General features: G+C 33.1%; 2 protein-coding genes across 6 annotated transcripts in view; one reads left to right on the top strand and one right to left on the bottom strand.

Moving 5' to 3' along the window:
* Window positions 1–558, top strand: part of LOC128177665 (cilia- and flagella-associated protein 61-like) — a 28,364-nt gene extending 27,806 nt beyond the window's left edge. For both annotated transcript variants that reach the window (XM_052844467.1, XM_052844468.1), the window contains exon 29: window positions 129–558. In XM_052844467.1, the coding sequence (XP_052700427.1) occupies window positions 129–269 (141 nt within the window). In that variant the 3' untranslated portion in view covers window positions 270–558. The remainder of the gene's footprint in view (window positions 1–128) is intronic.
* Window positions 559–1,374: 816 nt separating this feature from the next.
* The window catches only part of LOC128177666 (rap guanine nucleotide exchange factor 4-like), a 46,554-nt gene continuing 27,388 nt past the window's right edge, over window positions 1,375–20,540 (bottom strand). For 3 of the 4 annotated variants that reach the window (XM_052844471.1, XM_052844469.1, XM_052844470.1), the window contains 20 exons: window positions 13,435–13,580; window positions 12,166–12,242; window positions 11,619–11,686; window positions 11,423–11,501; window positions 11,066–11,178; window positions 10,421–10,551; window positions 10,221–10,299; window positions 9,508–9,658; window positions 8,772–8,866; window positions 8,477–8,610; window positions 8,037–8,186; window positions 7,597–7,694; window positions 6,832–6,957; window positions 6,333–6,511; window positions 6,088–6,178; window positions 5,619–5,757; window positions 5,075–5,139; window positions 4,879–4,933; window positions 4,453–4,507; window positions 1,375–3,933 (listed from right to left, as the gene is read on the bottom strand). In XM_052844471.1, the coding sequence (XP_052700431.1) occupies window positions 3,861–3,933; window positions 4,453–4,507; window positions 4,879–4,933; window positions 5,075–5,139; window positions 5,619–5,757; window positions 6,088–6,178; window positions 6,333–6,511; window positions 6,832–6,957; window positions 7,597–7,694; window positions 8,037–8,186; window positions 8,477–8,610; window positions 8,772–8,866; window positions 9,508–9,658; window positions 10,221–10,299; window positions 10,421–10,551; window positions 11,066–11,178; window positions 11,423–11,501; window positions 11,619–11,686; window positions 12,166–12,242; window positions 13,435–13,580 (2,104 nt within the window). In that variant the 3' untranslated portion in view covers window positions 1,375–3,860. The remainder of the gene's footprint in view (window positions 3,934–4,452; window positions 4,508–4,878; window positions 4,934–5,074; window positions 5,140–5,618; window positions 5,758–6,087; window positions 6,179–6,332; window positions 6,512–6,831; window positions 6,958–7,596; window positions 7,695–8,036; window positions 8,187–8,476; window positions 8,611–8,771; window positions 8,867–9,507; window positions 9,659–10,220; window positions 10,300–10,420; window positions 10,552–11,065; window positions 11,179–11,422; window positions 11,502–11,618; window positions 11,687–12,165; window positions 12,243–13,434; window positions 13,581–20,540) is intronic. The other variant, XM_052844472.1, reaches the window with a different exon arrangement.

The raw sequence follows: 20,540 nt of genomic DNA, 5'->3' as shown, positions 1-20,540 counted from the left end.
GGGGGAATGAGAGTTTAAGCTTTAATTTGTTTTAAGCCTGCTCAGTAACTATGTATTTCTTTATCCTGAAAGAGAAACTGGAAAGATTTTTTGCAAATTTATTTAGATACCAAATGCCTTATTTGTAGATGAATGATGCTCAGAAGAAACAGTTGCTGGAGATTTATGCCTCCAGCGGATCTAAGCATGCAGTAGAGACTCGCCTATTGAGTTTCCTCAGCTATAACTACTACCATCTTCCCATGTACGCCAAGCCAGGGATGGTGTAAAACTGGGACCGTTTGTAAAAGATATACACGTGTACAGTGTCAAGGGAGATCAGTTAAAAAAAAAAACCAATGACAGCATGAGAGCAATTTCTTTATATTCACGTCTTTATATTTATGTCTGGTACCATTCTGTAATTGAAGGGTGTGTACTTTTGAGAAATACCTTTGTGTTTATATTGAGCCGTCCGTGAATCTGTGATATCCACAGTGCTTATTTGATAAAATATTTATTGAAGATCAATTTAACATTTACGTTTCTCTGTTTTGTAATAAATCAATTTGAAAGATATTTGGTTTGTTTTTTAAAGACTTTAAATTGATTTTTGGGAGTTGATTTTAATCAGCTCTCCTTTGCAGTTACTCTGGCAAACCAAAAGTGAAACAGTGTTTGGACCTAAGCACAAATCATCACCGCTGACAAGACTTAGTTCTCGGAAATAATCAAGAAATTCGCTATAATGAATTCTGAAGCATTGTTTTTTAAGGAAACTTATTTATTGATACCTTGAAAATAGATTTTGAATGGTAGAAAACAATTTAGACATTTTTTGTAGTGGTTATTATTCCTACGCTAGAGTTTACTATAGTATCGTTCAACCAGACGATCGTTGGTTTCCGTAAATCTTCGACAAGCAGAGAATTTCTCTTGCTTGTCGGAGATTAACGGAGACAACCGAGCGTCTGGTTGAACGAAACTAGAGTTCAATATTGCTTGGATCCATTCAATTTTTCAGAAATATTTCGATTACTGATACATATGTTGATGGAATTAATAATATCTTTAAATATTACACGACATGATTCATATCGGGTTTTCTCAAAATTCTTTTCGGAAGAGTCCGAATATTCATATTATAAAAAATGTGCGTAAATCAAATACATATAAGAAACCACTTGCCATGCAAAATAACATTATCGTTGATTCTAAAATAAATAATAATCGATAAAATCAACTCCCATCAGTACTTCAACTATAAATGATATTCCTCAACTTTGGAAGTATTAAAGGCTATAAGCTCTAGAATTTACAGATTTATTTGAAAACAAAATCAGATCAAGAGTGAATTCAGTTCCCACACGGTACAAAATGAAAAGTAACAAGTCATTTATTCAAAATTTCTTTTTTATTGTGTCTTTGGTTTATAGTTGCAAGAAAAGGAAAATGAATTCTTTACAATATAGAATCTACAATAAATAACAACTTTAAAACCAAGAGCTTTTATACATCAACAGATGCTGTGATATGTACAAGTTTCGATGTGAGCTGGAGTACCAGTGATACCTCTAATACAGGAATGTACACATAAAGTGAATTATTGCCCTTACTGAGACCAACTTGATTGGTCATCTCCAAAAAAATATTTCTTTTGTTGTCCTCCATTATTTCTGAAGTGTTGAGAAAGATCAAATGATATTTGAGCGATCAAAAGATGACAGAGTTTAAAAAATAAGTCTTAAAAATTATTAAGAAATTGATTACAAAAATGTGCCCCAATAGATCTCCTCACTGCCTTTGTGAAATGTTTTGTTAACTTTAATTCTGAATCAAAAGAATGTTGGATATTTCCTTTCACGAAAGCCTATGAATTTCTATCATGTTTGGGGAAAGTAGTATACAGCTTTACTGGTATAGGCACTTCAATGAGTTTATATTTGCAGCAGTAAACAAAGATTTTTTCTTCTAGAAAAAAGTTCAATTGACTTGTTTTCTAAGAAGGAAGTACAGTTTCTTTTAATATTTGCCTTAAAATTCAAAAGTCTTTTTGAAAATTCAAAACAAAAGTTGTTTAAATCACATGAAAATATACATACAATATCTTGAATACATGTGTATATAAAGTGCCAAGTTTTACACTTTCATCCTGTTTTCAAAACAAAATAATGACTTCAACATTTAGTCATATTTTTAAGATGTTGTCAAAAAAGATGAAAAAATAGCACATTTTCTCAAAGTTTTTCAAGGACAAAAATGTGTATGCAGCCGTCACCCAGAACTAAATTAAAGTATGTTATGTACTATCACACGATAAAGTTATAATGTGAATTTCATTGTGGGCGACGGCTGCGAACATAGTTTTCTATTCAAATAACCATTGAAAAATTAATGTCGTCTGCTTAGTCTTAAGAAAAAATATGGGAAAATGCACTGTTTATGATGTCACAATTACCATTGTGAAAAGTCCTATCTCGTAACTATTTATATATTAATTTATTGGTATTTTTTTGTAAATTAATGATACAATATAGTATTTTGTGATATATTTTGAACAAGAGATGTTTGTGAAACACTTATGCCCCCCTCCCTTGAAAATATCCACAAAGAAAATGAACGTAAACTGCAATTAACTGGAATTAACTGGAATTTTTCGAAGTCCAAGGGATAAAACTCTGTTGAATTGCTCTATCATACCCAAAATCAAACTCAACCTACCTGTAGATATTATTTAGGTAAATCTGTATACCAAATTTCATATCAATATGTGCACCCTCTGAGCGGAAACTGCAAATAACTGAAATTTTTCTATGTCCAAGAGCCATTACTCTGTCGAAAATTGCTTGATTGTACCCAATATCGAACTTGACCTAGATATTATCATGATTAATCTGTATATAAAATTTCATTTCTATATGTTCATCCTCTGCAAAATAATGAGCGGAAACTGTTGGTGGACCGACTGACCGACCGACAGACGGCAGCAAAGCAATATGCCCTCCCTGCTTCGAAGGGGGGCATAAAAATCACTTCAAACTGGGCAAAATATGACTGAAATTGCACCTACCGGGTAGTTCTTTACAAAATAATTAGATTTATTTCTAAACAATTGTTAGTTCTTTTCCCCTTCTTCAAAAAACTTACACTATGAAATAATGCATGAAAATTTTTCCCTCTCTTGATTATGATAAAACAATTTTCAGTTCAATTTTTAACACATGCAAACACTGAGGAAAATAAGGTTCTTTAAGCAATTTGTTCAACTATTTGCTGAACTAATATCACTATCTAAGAATGAGGAATGTTATTTATTCTTGTTTGAAAAAGTTAAACTTGCACAGAAGAAGAAAATGTACTTGTATAATTCAGAAAGTATATATAGCTCTGTCTATAAATTTCATTCATTACAGAAACAAGTCCCTGTTTAAAAAGATTTTTCTAATAATCCCAAAAATAGACATGTTGTACAACAAATTTAATTGTATTTTTTCTTTATGAAACATCTCTCTTTTTTAAAAATATCTATCACAAAATAAATTTATTTGATTGTCAAGACATTCAACCCACAGAGACAATACAGCAACTGATATGAAAAAAAAATCCAGAGTAAATATTGAAGAAATTATAACGGATTTCTTGATTTTTCACAACATAAGAAACCGGGTAAAAATACTGAATCTTGAATAAATCTGAGTCCAGGTACATGAAAATCACAACTAGATTAGATTAGGTGAAAGGGAGAGAAATTGCACTTTGAAAATTTATATGCTCTTGTAGAGAGTTGTGAGGGATTGTGGAAGATAATGTATTATTCCCAATTCCAGTTGTCTCCCTCCATTTTGGGATGCTATTTGGAACAAATTGTTGGAAGCATTCCTTTAAGTTCTTCTGGGTTCCAGCTTATAAGAAAGTTGAGTCAACACTCGTTGATTGTCTATTACTTGTAGATTTCTGAAAATTAATCCAATATTGACAATAAGAAAATGATAACAGAAAATGTTCCGTATGTTTGACACAGAATTGTTGAATAAATTTAAACACCTCTTTCTCTCTTTTTCTCGGATTTTTCCCCTTTCTGTTTGATTTTATTCAGAATAAATTAATGACTTTCTCACAGAAATTTTTCCCTTTCAGTTTGATTTTATTCAGAATAAATTAACAATCTCTCTCTGAGAAATTTTTCCTTTTCAGTTTGATTTTATTCTGAATACCGCATATCTGGTAATTTTTCACAATGCTCTAATTTTCGGTTTTATCGTGACTTCTTTTAATTTGCAAATTATTGAATATATAGAATTTATATTCCGTGTCAGTTTCTATTAGAAACTTTTTAAATTGCCAAAAATGACTGATGCAAATTAAAAATGCTACACATTGTCCCAATTTTCAAAACTTTTGTGACACGCCAAAAAAACTGGGATATATGGTAAATAATTTCTCTCTCTCTCTCCTCTCTCTCTCTACACTGACCTAATGTAATCTTGAACTTCAGTAGAAGACTTGGCAGTATTGGGAGGCTCTAAATCTGAAGTCATAAAAACACAGTCAAATTATTATGAACTGAACTGCTGGAAGTTTCATAAGTATTTAATAGAAAAATGAGAAAAAAATAACTCAATAAAACTTTCACAGTGATACCCGTAGTAATATGATCTCAAAGGGGCTTGTTAGTTAGTATCATACTTTAAATTCCAAAACATTTAACCTTTGATTTTGGCCTGAAAGCCACCAAAGGTAATTTGAAATCCTTATTTGGAATTTTAACTCTAGCATTAATTGATTCTCAAATTAAAATGCTAAGCAGACATAATCCATATGGGTATATTACTATATATCATATGAACATTGGACTTGAATAAGATAAATGATAGATCAGCAAAAATAGAAATACTCTACCTAATCTTCGACTTCTACAAATGCGCACATTTCTTATTGTTTGAGCGATCATGTGCTGTAAATATTAAAGAAAATTGTTAATGTCATACAACTTGATTATATTGACAACTGTAAAAAAAATTATTTCCTGTTAGCACATATCACATTATTAGGATATGGAAGTAATTTTTACTCATAATTTTCATATTTTTCTCACCATTTTCTCAAAATTGACAAGGCCATCGAAGTAGGTTTTGTTGCCATCATGTGTGAAAGTCAGATCTAAAAGGAAAAGTTTCAGTATCAGTAGTCAAAATACATGCATGTATTATCTTTTCAAGTGACATTCCTAATTTGCTTTGCGCTCTCTACTGCCCATGTGATTAACCTGTATTTCTAATACCGTTATCTTCATATAAATTGGTATCAGTTTGAGCTGCAAATAATTGTCTCAAAAGGTTTCATATATTACAAAACCATACTTGTAATCACACACTTGTTTAAAGTAATATTTTGACAGGTTTTAAGAAGAATAAAAAGCAACATGGAAAAATTTCATTTAGACTTCTGTGTAATTTTTAAAATAGTTTTTCTGGGTATTACTTGCAACACTAATACTAATTTTTTTTCGCAAAATATCTAGTGTAGAAATGATTTTCTTCTTCTTCAGTCTTCAAAGAAAGGAACTGCTTTAAAAATCACATGTTCAGTTGTACTTGATTGATAATCAGTTATAGTCAATACACATTATGGATAAGAACCTTTCATCAGAAGAGGCATGAATGGAATGATGGGGGGAGTGAGTTTGGAGACAGACAACCGATACACACGATGGTTTCTGGAAGGATCCATCAGCGTCTCAAAATCGGCAAACATTTTCTTAAATTTCCCTGGGAGTTTCTGTAAATGACAAAGATAAGTTTTTAAAGTTACATAGATTTTTTTCACATCTTTTTATGTCATCTGAATTTAAGCCTAAATATCAATCAATAGTTTCTCAAATCAAAACTTTCCAGATGATGCACTGTAATTAATATTTTTTTTTTCAATGCAATATTTGCATAAGGGAATAACTCAATTTTCATATTACAACTTAAAATTGAACAACTGAGTTATTCCCCTTTTCAAAACAGCAATAGGATTGATAAATGTAGCATTTGACCTGATGCTTTGGTGCCTGGGAAACTAAACATTATTTTTTGGGGTGTTAGGAAAAAATTTTCCCATTACCTCCCATGTCTGAGACAGTCGGCTCACTGCAATGTTGCTAAGTCCCATAACAATGGCAAAAAAAGAATGTAAATTCTGGAATTCTTTGCAACTGGAAATAAACAGGAAAATATGTCATTACATTTCACTCTATCATGAGAGCTTCATAAATCAAGATATGTTTAGTAACATTATGTATTCAATGCTCTAAATTCTTGAAAACTGGTTTTATTCAATGAATACAATATTCTAAGAAGTGTACATACTGTGCTGCAACTTTGATAAACTTTCGTAGAAGCTGGACTCGTTTGCCGACATTTTGAGCAAGTACCATTTCAGTGACCACCCAGTACTGCACCTCGTTAAATCTCCGCAGAAACAAATCCAAATTAGCTGTGATTTTGTTAAAATTGGATCTTCCTAATACTTGATATATTAGTTCATACTGCAAAAAAAAATATGCCTTCTTATGAAGTGATCAATATACAAAATAAGGATACATCGGGATATTTCATCAAAACACATAATGTTCCTCACTTTATTCAACAATACTTATACATTGTACATGCATTTCATATTGGAAAAATCTGATTTGGAAAATATTTTTTTAATCAAATGTCAATTTCTCTAACTTTCTCTCTCTCTCTTTTTAAATAAACTTGTTTATATGCCATTTCATTTCATGGTTCTATCCCCCTTCAAAATTTTTCTCTTCCCATCCTCTTTCCCTCTTGCTTTCAAAATATAACAAATTAAAATCAATACCTCTTGTACACATATGAATAGTTGCCAGTCATGGATAGTCATGTGATAGGCTATTTCTTTTGTGCTGAGTAGTTCAAGGATGTTGGCCGTCCCTATAGAGGGTCCCTCTTGCTCTGGGTGAGGTGTCTGTAACAAACAAACACACAGTCAGTGCCCCTCTTTACAAATCAACACATAGTAAATGCCATTCTCCACAAACCAGCACACAGTCAGTGCCCCCTTCTGCTAACACACAGTCACTGCCCCCACTCCACTAACCAACACACAGTCAATGCCCCCTACATAAACAAACACACAGTCAATGCCCCCTTCCACCAACCAACACATAGTCAGTGCCCCCCTCTACTAACAAACACAGTCACTCCCCCCCCTCCACCAACCAACACACACAGTCGGTGCCCCCTCCACCAACCAACACACACAGTCGGTGCCCCCTCTACTAACCAACACACAGTCAGTGCCCCCCTCTACTAACAAACACACAGTCAATGCCCCCCTCTACCAATCAACACACAGTCAGTGCCCCCCTCTACTAACAAACACAGTCAATGCCCCCCTCCACCACACACAGTCAGTGCCCCCTTCACTAACCAAAACACAATCAATGGCCCCCTCCTACCAGTGACTGACAACAACAAAATGAGTTCATTGACATGAATCATAAAACAGATCAATCTCACAAGGCAATTTACAATGGCTGTTTTGCACAGCAATCAAGTGGCTTAAGCTGGCAGGTAGACATTGATTTTGTGTTGATTCACTTACTAGAGCGTCCAGGTGTTTACGCGGGGAGATGAACAGGAGACCGTTCAGACTGAGGCCGGTGGTGACGCACAGATCGTCCTCCTTGTAGAGTACTCTGTCTACAGACAAGAGGACAGACAGTTATATGGTAGAATTATACAGAGTCACACGCCTTTAATTAATTAGAATCTAAATGTTCAACTGTAGTGATAAAGTATACATATATTACTTCTCCAATGTGTGATTATCAAATTACAAGAAACAATTTCCCAGAAAAAAAACCCCATGTTATACAATGAGTGATTTTCAATTGCATGATGTTCCGAATATTGGCAATAAATGAGATTAAATAATTGATTTACGTAATGTTCCTTATATTGGCAATTTAAATAATGTTCCTTAAATCAGCAGTTAAAAAGACTTATGATGTTCCTTATGGGCAATGATTAAGTTGTTAATACCTCCAGAAGACTTGATCTCGCACAAGACCAATTCCTCCGAGCCTAACCCTAGTTTTTCCCGAGCATGCTCAATGAGGGAGTGGACAGACGAGCTCATTGGTAGACGTAGTGTACTATATGTATGATCTGCACAGTAGATCTTCACTATATCTGCAAACACACATTTCAAAGATTGTTCTGTTACTAATTGTAAACAATTTCAGTGTTGAGAATCAAATCACAGAAAATTGAGGATCTATAATTCACATTTTTATTGAGCTGTTTTATCAAAAATAATGCTGTAGCAATGCTTGTTTTCAAAATAGCATTTTCAAGTTTATAGTAAAATGTTTCTTTTCATGCTGCAGTTAAGAGAATTACTGATAGAAAATGCTACTATTTCTTGATCCGACTTTAATTAGCCTCCATTCATTAAAGATAGAGTTCTGAAGACTACTTACTTTCATCGTTGGCTTTGATTGGCTGTTTTTTGTTAATGCTATCTAGATAAAGTTCATTGGCCATCTTCTTCGTCAACATTACACTGGGCGAAATTCGCCTCTTCCCAACCTCAGGTGTATTAATAAACTGAAAGCTGAAAAAGATAGAATTGGAAAAATAAACTTTTAAACATCATCCAGGCTTCAAGATGAAATGTTAAAGAAAGGAGGTATGCAATGAATGAAAGATAATGTAAAATAAATCATTTTTATTGCAATTTAATGACTTGTATGATTTGAAATTATTTTTAATTACCCCTTTTCACAAGACATCATGCCCTCTAATACTGTAAGTTCTGAGGCCAGGCATGGAAATGAGGCGCAGTCTTCATCCACATAACTGTGTAGTTCCTGTACAATGATTATCAACATGTAAATACATAGGACAACAAAGGACTGGCATTAACAGTAGATGCACATGCAAAAGTTCACACTATTGATTATGCATCATTAGCTGGTAGAATGAAGTCCTAAAGGTATAAGTATGGTGAATTGACTGTTCCTCCTGGGGTTTAGAGTAAGTTCTTTGACCATGTATTCATAAACATGGAGAGGCAATCAATGCAGCATTGGGCAATGTGAATTGGAGTAGTAAACTTTGCAAATTTTTATTCTTAGTAACTGATTACTTGGTTTTTTTTCACAATAATTACAATAGTGGTTTGATTACTGATTGTAAAATCACCTTTTTGTGTTGATACTTGTAGACTCATTATTTTACACAAATTAATACTTAATTGTGCTTATCTGCAGTTTTGTGTGAAATTAAAAGAATATAAACCACAAGAACAAATTTTTTGGTCATAAAATCATAAAGTTCACGATTGTCAAAAAATTAAAGCGAGATTTTTCAAATCCACAACGAATATATTTCACGACTTTAGGAATATTAATTTCTTTAGGAGTCTACAGTTGATTATCAAATCCTTACAACCTGGACCTGGTCGAATAGAAGCCTAGTTTTCTGCTGTAGTTTTTCACCTGACACTTACCTGGAGAAACACCTGGATCTGTTCGTCTTCATTGAAGATATCCTCGGCCAGGTTGTGCCACTCCTGTACGAACTGGACCACGCTCTTCTTCTGGGTCAGTCCATAGTCGCCCGCATCCTGCTCCTCTGTTTTTAGAGACTTGGCATCATAACTTGTTGGATGTAAGGCAAACCAGCTCATAAAGAGAAGGGCTCTTAATGTATGACCCATTTGAGAAAAATTCAATTATTCATTGTACAAATTAAGGGCCCTTAAGAGGCAACAAAATGGTACATTTATGGAAACAAATGGTATGAACAATAAACACAATACACAAGAATAATCGGGCTCCAGTTTTCAACCTTTGCTCACATCTGAGCAACTAAACTACCCTTTAAGCTAAAGTTTAGCCTTATTGGATACAGAACCACATTAGTGAAGGTTTTATATGTGAAGACCTAAGACTTACATTTATATGCCATATTATTGGCAAAACACCCAGTTGCTACACATTTGATTTGATTCAGGTTTGCTAAAACTATTTACATGTACAGGACACAAATCGCCTTTTACTATTTTAGACACACATTTATACATTTTTAAACACAGATGTGGAGATATATTTGAATCATGAAAAATTAACTCTGATGTCAAAGATTCATGTATTTACAAATGCCATCAATTGAGCAGTTTGATTTCATGAACTTTATGATACTCTTCAGACTGAAGGATACTATGAGAGTAATGCTGGACAGAGCTTCTCTGTGGGCATAAATATCACATGTGTTAGGAGGAAGTCCTCCAGGAAGCTGTCTGGAAAGAGAGAAGGAAGAGTTGGATTAAATACCGGTACATGTATTGAACATGGAGAGAGAGAGAGAGAGAGAGAGAGAGAGAGAGAGAGATATGTTAATTAATCTGCAGCAGACACTACCTGTGGTTTCCTCAGATTTTGTGTTGTCTAGTCTGGTTTCCAGGAGATGTTCCAACATTTTCTCCGGAGTACCTGCCATAACAGAATACCTGCAAGGGACATGGCCAACTTTGTCAGACCTGTTCTTGCTACTATTGGGAGAGATAAATTGGCAAAGCTCAACTTTTAAACAAGGTAAATTATATGAAGTAACAATTTTCAATCAACATTAAAATTGCAACAGTTTATTCATATCTGCATTTCAAATCTGGTTTCATTCTAAATATTGAAGTGCACTATCTATTTATGTAGCAGGACAAGGAAATAATTTTGCCCACGTTTCATTTTTTTTGCCCCCTTTGCCCACATTGTCACGGCAAAAAGACTGGGTGAATTCAAAACAATTAAAAAAAAAATTACTGTGTTATTAAGAAAGACCTAGTATTGGAGTATCAAAATATTATATGACACCGGGTTCATAATATTGCATAATATATTGAACCCGGGTTAAATATTTCACAGTATCAAAATATTATATGACACTGGTTTATGTCATAAATTCACATATCTGGTTGAATTCAAGATGGGGCAAAACAGTTGGAAGGGTAAAAGGGCGAAATAAACAGGGCAATAATGACCCTGTATACTGTATTGCCTGATGCTTACTTATAGTGAGATTGCATAGTTCCATCTGCTGCTTGTGATTTTGTGGGGATCTTCTCCAGAACCAACACATCCTGGCCGTGTTCTTTTAATCTGACTGTGTTTGCTTCTACATCCTAGCATTAAATTTAGTGTTGATGAGTTAAAAAAAAAGATATTCCAAACCTGTACTTCAATCTCTAATTTTTGTCCCCATTGTATGATGTGATATATTGCTTTCAGTTTTTGATTCTCCTTAATATGATTTTTGCATTGCTATGAAAAATTTGATAAAGAAAAAGAATGTAGTGTTTATCCAGAGACCTTAATTTGATGAAAAAAATGATTCTGATCTACCACTATTCACAAAAGCTCTCATACCCTTAATATTCTGTTGAAGTCCTCTTTATCAACTCGAAGAAAATGGCAATTGTCCTCCCGTAAAACAATTGTTGCAGCCCTGAAAAAATCCAGTCAGATAATTTCTCACAACACATTAACACAAAATTCATGACTGTCATCATGTTTTGGGTGGAGCCCTTTTTATATTCATATGTTGTCTGTAATTTTTCTTTACCTTGGTGCATCATTAAGCAATGCCAGTTTCCCAAAGTCATCTCCCTCATGTAGAGTACATACAGCTCCCTGTAAGTATACAAATTGTATTGTGCAGTAATCACAGCCCCCTTAAAACACATTATTAAAACTACTGTAGATTCCTAATTTATCGCAAGGAAATAATTTCCATGTAAAATCGCGAGAAGCAGCCCTCGCAGATTTTAAAATTTCGCTTTTATTTTTCAGACAGTTTTTAACTTAAAGAAATTATAACAAAAAATTGGTAATCACGATTTTATATTCTCGCGATTTGATACAAAAACAGTGCAATGGTAGAATTAAGTACTCGAGTAAATTAAGAATTTACAGTTTTAATAATATCAGATGCACTTCAGTCACCAAATGTCAGTTTGTCGATCTGTTTAGATTTTCAATAAATAGGGGTTTTCTTGAATTAAATCTAAGACTTATGTTCATCTATAAATACCAATAACAGAATGCATTATGTTTGGGTAAGCTCTCTGGCCCATAAGGGACATATTGCTCTCTGTCCCAACAGTACATACCTTGCCATAGATGACTACATTGACTGAGCCTTTCAGGATGATGTACCAAGATTTCCCCTCATCCCCTTGATTGAACACTGAAAGTAAACATATAAGTGTCTTATAATTATAAACATTTGGAGCCCTTCTTAAATGAGATGCATCCTTCCTTACTTAGTATTTTAAAATCAATTACACAACACTGATATCAGACAAAGGTTAATTCTATAAACATATTTCTTCTATCAATTGACTCATTTCTATGAATTTTCCTTTAAGGGTCTTCGACTCCCAATGACTGTTGCTTTTTATGAAAGTGCATTACATGGCAATTTTAACTCATTGTGAAAAGTTTATATTGTATAATTATGTTGTCTATTTCTAAGTCGCAACAGATATTGCTTTGGTCTACTGGCTTGTAGGTCCTGAGTTCGAACATTGTAGAGATTTTTGTTTGCATGAAAACAATAAATTTTTAAGAAGTTGTTTTGCCCCAAAAACTGAACCTTTTTATCAGATATTTTCAAGATGAAAGCAATCTAGAATACAATTTCTCTAAGAGATATAGAAGTTTGGGCTTGTACCGAAAACTTTTCCCAAAGGTGTGAAGGACCCTTAAAAGAAACAAATTAGCTGTTCTGTAGACGATACAGTCAAATCAATCAGTTGTACAAGTCTAGGTGCCAACAAAAGAAAGACTTTTTGATCCTTTTATATTTTAGGGGCAAAACTGATACATTAATACATGTATCGCCTTTTTTATATGAAAAATTATGGACAGGACAAAAAACTGGTACACAATAAAAACAATAAGCTTAATTTTGTATTTTTAGAGCATATTCTATTGCATTAATTTGTAGCCTTATGGATCCACTACAGAAAAAGAGAATTGACAGTTACCATGAGTTAATGGTTTGGATACTAATGTTATTGTATCCTCTTGAGATAGGGATTTATACAAATATATTCTGCTACAGTATGAAAATTGTCTCACTCATTGATAAGGATGGATTGTCTATTGCAGTCCTGGAAAGCTTTTGAATGAAAAATTCACTCTGTTTTGCATGAACATAAGTTTAAAAAGAAGTGAGAAATAACATTTACATTTTGACATATTTTCATATCTCCAAATTAACAAAGATTTTTTTGTGAAATTAATTTGAGACCTTATTTTTTTGACAAGGTTTTTTTTCTCTTACCTGTCAAAAAATGAAAATAAAATTGAGGTACCGTACATGTGTATTATAATGTCTCACAAACTTCATGTAATCAGATGCTGGGAATACGTACAAACTGTGCCTGCCTTGGCATGGGATTCGAACACAAGAACACTGGCTAGCTCCCGCTTGACACTGGTCGATAAGTGGGATAAAGCTTTGATGTGAAGCAGCTCCTCGTAGATAATCTCAAGGTCATCTAATGTTCTGTCATGTGGTCTGAAAAATAAAGAAATCCTAGAATGAAAACCGATTAAGGACAATGATTCGCTCAAATATTCATTGTGTTCTGAATTCTTCCAATCTTTTGTCCTACATTTAAATGGGGACAGCAATTACATTAAATGGCTCATGTTTAGCCAATAACAGTGTTTCATTCTCTGAAACTTCATGAGTTTCAATAACATCCTAGTAAATATCATGGAAGTTTGAATTTTTTGTTCATCTGTCATCAAGGCTGTGCCATTCAAATAACAAGAACCAATTACGATATGATACTGTTTGATTAGGGATACAGGGATTTGAATCCCGACTCAGAAGTCTTTGGAAGGCAGAAGCTTCTACTCGTGATGAGAACATTTGACCCCCCCCCCCCCCCCCCAAAAAAAAATCTGACTCAGAGAGCATGACCAATTTCACTAGACTCATTTTTCACCAAAAAAAAATAGCCATGAAGATGAGCATTGAGGGTATGCATTAGGCCACATGAATAAGTGCATCATCATCATTATAGTTTATTTCGGCTATTATTAAAGGCTACATTTTATCAACTGTGGTATGTAGTTTGGTGATGAACACTAAAAACCTGTTGGATGACAGCTGTATACATAATAACACATAATAGATAGACAGATTTCCTGATATAAACAGCAGATGGGTACAAATAACACTATGTGATTTCATCTCAATTTCCCTGCTAAACGATCAGTCTACCTATTAGATATATGTTTGTACAGTATGTTGCAATACTTCCAGAGACTTTAACCCATGCTCTCTCTCTCTCTCTCTTTCTTTATATATAGACACACACACACATACAGACAATTGCTTATCCACTGAAAATAAAAACAAAAAATAAAAAAATAAAAACAGAAAAACTTCTGAGAAAAGATAACCCAAAAAAATCTTGAATTTATTTCACTCCATTCAATATCAAACATTTGCAAAACAAATAACTCTGTTGAAACTTGATTTGTACATAAATAAACTGTTAAGTCAAAACTCATTAAAATATCTTAATCCTGACCTTCAACTTTGACCTCCAAATCCAATACAACTAAAGTAGAAACAATCAAGCCTTAAAATTATTCATATATCAGGTATAATGAAAAATACATGTAATAAGTCTTCGTAATCATTTTGATAATTCTTACAATTTTGAATGACCTTGAACTCTATCGGTCATTTACCTTTGACCTAGACATTAAAGAATTAATAAGTATGATGTTGAACATGTTCATTGGAAAAAAGGTTCAAATTCGCAATGATAGAACATTTGGATCAGTATTCCCAAATCTGGAAAGGACTTATATATAGTTTTAAACAGTAAAGATAAAATTCACAATAACATGTACTAATCTCCAGCTTAACCTAAAAATTGTGATGTCACAAGTTGACATTTCTGTACAAGAAAAAATAATGATATAAAAACCAGAAGCAAATAGAATCCACTGATTCATTTGAGGATTTTGTCCTTTCTTGACCTTTCTTCGACAGATTCTAGCTATTGATGCATGTAAGCTTCCCAAACAGGATATCAGAAAATGAAAGCCACAAAAGCTAGACTTGATCAAATTATTGGAAAGAAATTTATGTCTTCATTCATGCACCAAAAATACATTTTTTGGAACAGGTCATCAAATTAGAAGACAGAGATTTTCACTCCTTCCAAGAATTATGAAGTCTCTTTCAACTGATAGAAATGTTGCATGACAGCAGTCATCGTCTCGAAGTTCCCCCAAAAAATAATAACATAACACTTTTACATCAGAGATTTATAGGAATAGCTAACAGACTGAAAACTGAGGAGTAAAGCGGAAAGAAAGTAAGGAAGCCGCTCACTAACTATGGAGACAGAAAACTTACCCTGTTATTTTGAACAGACAAAAGAAAATTAAGAGGTAGAAATCTGTGTCTCTGTTAGATCTAAGGAAGTATTGAGGACTACAAAAATGGTATGAAAAAAAACCATATGTTTAATGGGCTTTCATTGATAAGCAGTTTTCCTGTTAATCAGTTTGAAATGCGAAGACGGACTTTAATGGGCAAACAAACCAAAGCAAAGATTTAAATATATTCATTGGATAATAAAATTGCCTTTATTAAAAAAAATTAAGTCATTATTGATGGGTCCTTTGAAAATCATCAAAGGTTTAAAAATTTTCTTTCATATGTCTAATTATTCTGTAAATTAAATGCTGTATTAATTAAAGTCATTTCTTGATTTTTTCCAAAAAACTTTGTTTACAATTTTGATTTTTAATGTTATATTCATTGCATAATCCAAGCACATTAAATTTTTCTCATTCATTCATGTCTGCAAAATCTTCATGCAAGAATGATTTGCAATACATGTAGTTGTTTTGGTGTGGGATATATGCAATTACTTGGTAATAGTTTTAAACCTAGGTCTTCGTTTATGAAGTTCAGAATAGAGCATCATGGGAAATTGCTACGTACATTGTCACAGAATCTTGAGTTTAAGAGGCATCAATAGTTGTATGCTGTCATTTGATATAAACAGGGGAACCTGCTCCATCAGGCTGTCAATTAGCCATTAAGCATGTCTGTCCCTATGCAACTGACCAACAGAATTGAGATATTGTGTTCACAGAACTGATGGAGCCAGACCAAGCTCAAAGGACTACGGTAATACTGGAACCCTGAAATGTGACGTTCATTAGACTCGCTCACAACATTCCTTTCAAGTAAAACTTAAACTGCAATCCTATTAGCACCTTCTACCATCCTCCATTTTAGAAAAAGCATTCCTATGCCATGCAATTCATATGCCTGATTTCACTAATATTCTTCAAAATAACAATATCAATATTACTAACATGCAACTGGTATCTCAAAAACCCTTTTTTCAAATTACACATGAAATTTCTAACAGCTGTTGATTTTTTTCCATCAAAATAATGAAATTGTTAACCAAAGCAATTCTTTGTAAAAGGAGAAATAGTTTTTAAATATCAGAGAACAGGTCCAATTTTTAACCTTTAAAAATATATATATTTCTTTCTTCAATGTTTTCAGCTCCCTATGATAGTCTCTGAACATAACCTGATATTGCTGGATTGAAATGATACTGCCATTTTTCTTTACTCTCTATTCTTGTTTTATTTAAAAAAAAAAAGATGTTTCTTGCTGATGTTAACAATCCTTTTATTAGCTAATGCATGCTCTGTTTATTGTACTGAAACATGCATATGGCCAGTCTAGTGTTTGGTCTTCATGGGGATGTACCGGTAGGATTCCATTTGAAGAGTGGTTGCTGGTAGAGTCAGCTCTAGAATTTTACCCTCAGTACCCTCACACTTATCATATGCCCAGTCTTTCCCTGACATTATTTGCAATTTGACCTTTAAACCATAGGTCCCTTGTTCTAATGATTGCAAATGATCAAAGGTTTGAAACTCAGCAGTGAAAAATTTGAGTAAATATTTGTTCGCAAATGGGGACTGTATCTATAAAACTACAGCGTTTTACTGGAGTTAATGATCATTTATTAAACATTAGCCGGTAAAATTGACCCATGAAATATAATCTTGTGACTGTCAGAATAAAAAATAGTGGAAAAATGAATTCATGCACCATCCATGTACATTTGTATTGCAACTTGAGAATAAACGAAACTTGCACAATCAAATAAAACTTAAAGTAATAACAGAAATATTCTGTCAATATTAATAAAGGTTAACGTCAGAAAAATTATGACACAACTGATTTGCTTTTAGTAAATTGTACAAAGTTTATTAAAAAAATTTCAAACATGTTCTCTCAAATTATGGTGTATGCAAAATGAGGAATAGTGATCTCAAGGTCATGGGAAAGGTCAAGGTCAGAAACTTTTGAAAAATTTGAATTGCTCTGATCACCAATACCGTACATATCTTCGCATGAAGTTTTTAAAAAATATTTCAAAATGATGCAAATGCAAGGTATGGCTGGTGGATGAACAAAAAGATGGAAAATAGATGAGTATTTTATTTACAGGGGTATGAAAAATTTATGAGAAAATTGATACCCCCAGTTGACTCTCACCTGACATTTTTTCCATTTCAGAAATACCCATCGGAATGTTGACAAATGATGATTTATGAACACTGTGAAAATCTTGATATTCTGATGTTGTTGCTAATGGAAGATTTAACCTAAGCTGAATAGATAATGATCTTAAAGATGATATAAACTTTCCAAATCATTTACTTTTGACATTTTAGAATACCAAGAATAAATCTTAGACGTAATTGTTAGTCAAAATTCAAAAGGAAGGTAAAAATAGGCTGCTGGAAATAAATATCTATAGATAGAAAGATGGGCAAATGGAAAGCCATACCAAAAACAATATGCCTACAGATCTTTGATCTGTAGAGAAATAAAATAAATTATTTACAAGGCGAGTGCAGTATACTTAGAAATGCTCTGCAATGTAATGTAGATGTGTAGCACACAAAACAGTTTTCGTTTCTTTTTATACTGCGATAATCAATGGAAAACAGACTTCATTCATGTGCGAAATAAAATTTGGCATTGAAAGTATTGGGTTCTTTTCTTCAAAAAAAATAAAACACATTTTCTTCAAAGAAAATAAAACACAATCAACAGGCTTAGATCAGGTAATGGTGTCCATAAGATATTACCCGTATAACTTATTAGACGTTACTGAAATAATATTGATTTTTTATTTCATATCCAATTAATTTTCTTTCCAGAGGGCCATATTTCCTGCTAAATGTGCCCGATCTTTTCTCATTTTGACATATCCAATCGTCCCAGTTTGACTTCCATAGATTCTGTTCCTAGTTCAGATCTAGACAATTTCACCTCTTACTCCAAATGACATTTTCATGTATTCCACAATATCAATTAGGATAATTAGAGAAGCTGGCCAGTTTCTCTTTAACAGTCAATAATTCAGCTGGAGATTAATATAGGTCTATTCATGCGTTATTAACTCCCCACACTAATTGAGTGGTATTGAACATTTTGTAATGTCAAATTGTCGTGAATATTCAATATGTTTGACCAGATAACTGAGATTAGTGCATGTGTCATTTGAGAAAACATGAATTATTTTTCATATCGATTTTATGGTTGAATTTCTTGTTACTTTGAATTCATTGTCTTAAACAAATATTATGATTCTTCTCTCAAACAATTTATAGGTTGGTTCTCATTTGAAATATACAAAAAATTGAACAATTCTAATTACTCTGTACTGTAGTTTAATTTAAAATTTCAGTCTATTCATTTAGAAAAATATTGGATCAAAAAATATCTGTTTTCATAACAAATCTGCCAGATGCTTCCATATAAGTGCTTTAAAAAAATCCCCATTGAAAAAGATATGTTGCACAGTTTTCCTATATTTTGTTGCACCTGAACTTCATAACAACCAGATAACTTCAGGCATGCATGCATGCCTAAAAACTACCTGGTGCTATTTGTTTACTGCTAGAAATTATATTAATTAACAAACAGGTGTAAAGTGGCAGAAACACTGAGAGAAACATGCTTATTATGTAATCATACACAGCATGGTGCAATTAATGTGTAAGCATGCCATAATGGCTTCTCTCAGGAAGACCAAGCCAATTCTAAAAAACAAAAATTTTTATTGGACATTATCAAAAGTAGGGATAAAAATTCAATCTTTTTAAGGAACGATTACGTGTCACTTTAATAATTTTTCTAGGGCAACAGGGACCATTGCATGAGGGTGTAGTTTCTAGCCCATATACTACCTTGGAATAACAGTGCAATCATAAAACACAGTTATTCAAAAGACTTCCATGAGTGAATTAGGTTTTACTTACTTTTTAAGGAGTAACATACACAAAATGTCATCTTCATTGATTTGAGCGAGCGTGAGTGTAGTGAAACTACAGCTGATTGTGGATCTAATTAGATGTTCCATTCCCAAAGCATTCACGGAACAGGCTCGTAAAAATCCAGTTAATACAATGTTCCCAATCAACTCATCTCCCTCCAGTTTAAAAAATGTTTAGAATGACACTTCCGAAAATCATATTCCAAATAGGCATGCCTTCACATAGCCCAGCTTTAAAAATTTCAAGAGTAGATAAATTCTTTAAGATAAATTCGATCTAGCAATTGAGTCAATTTTCACCTGTTTCGCTAAAATTATGAAGAATTTGTCACCACATTATAGGCAGTTCATAATCCAGTTTTCTGATAAATCAGTTCCTTTGATAAGTCTCACTTGTGGATTAACACCATCCTATATACCACACGCACAGAACTGACCCAGGGGTGTGTACAACTCTCTCTTTTTAAATGTTCTCTGTTTATAGGTATGCCAGCTTGTATCTATCAAGTTCACACATTGGCACATAGATGGCATTAGATGGCATTATGTCATATGATCATATAATATGTCACATACATGGAAGGAAGTATGCTCAACATAAAACATCCCATAACAGGCTCCACAAAGACACCAAATTCTCTCCTTTTTTGCCCTCATTTATCAAGTGATAATTTGAAACTAAACACCATTTACAAACACTATGGTAGAATTTAAACACATTTTTCTGTCTCTATTTTCAAAATGCACTAGTTCACAAAAAGAATTGCTCACAACTGTGAAATTTGAGGTCATAAACATGCTATTTCTCAGATTTAAATGATTACATGAAAAACAAATTAATGCAAAAAATTCCTTTTGCCTTAAGGAAACTGAAACCAGTTCACCTGTGAAAAATTCATTTCAGATCCTAAGCATCCTTTGAATGAATTAATCATGATTTAAGGGGAAAATATTATGAAAAGCAGCAACATATGTAAACAAAATTGCAACACTGTTCCAATAAAGCACAGTTCTATTGTTTAAATCCATTCATCCCGTCCTTAAAAACTGTGGGGAAATGGCACATAAAGTCCAGCGTTTTAACAGACATCAATTTAGGGTTTTGACGGGACAATTTTCCCTCA

This window comes from Crassostrea angulata, chromosome 3, assembly GCF_025612915.1.
Source record: "Crassostrea angulata isolate pt1a10 chromosome 3, ASM2561291v2, whole genome shotgun sequence".
Taxonomy (NCBI): Eukaryota; Metazoa; Mollusca; class Bivalvia; order Ostreida; family Ostreidae; genus Magallana; species Magallana angulata.
Note: the sequence above shows the minus strand (reverse complement) of the source record. Positions and strands in the feature narration are given on the sequence as shown.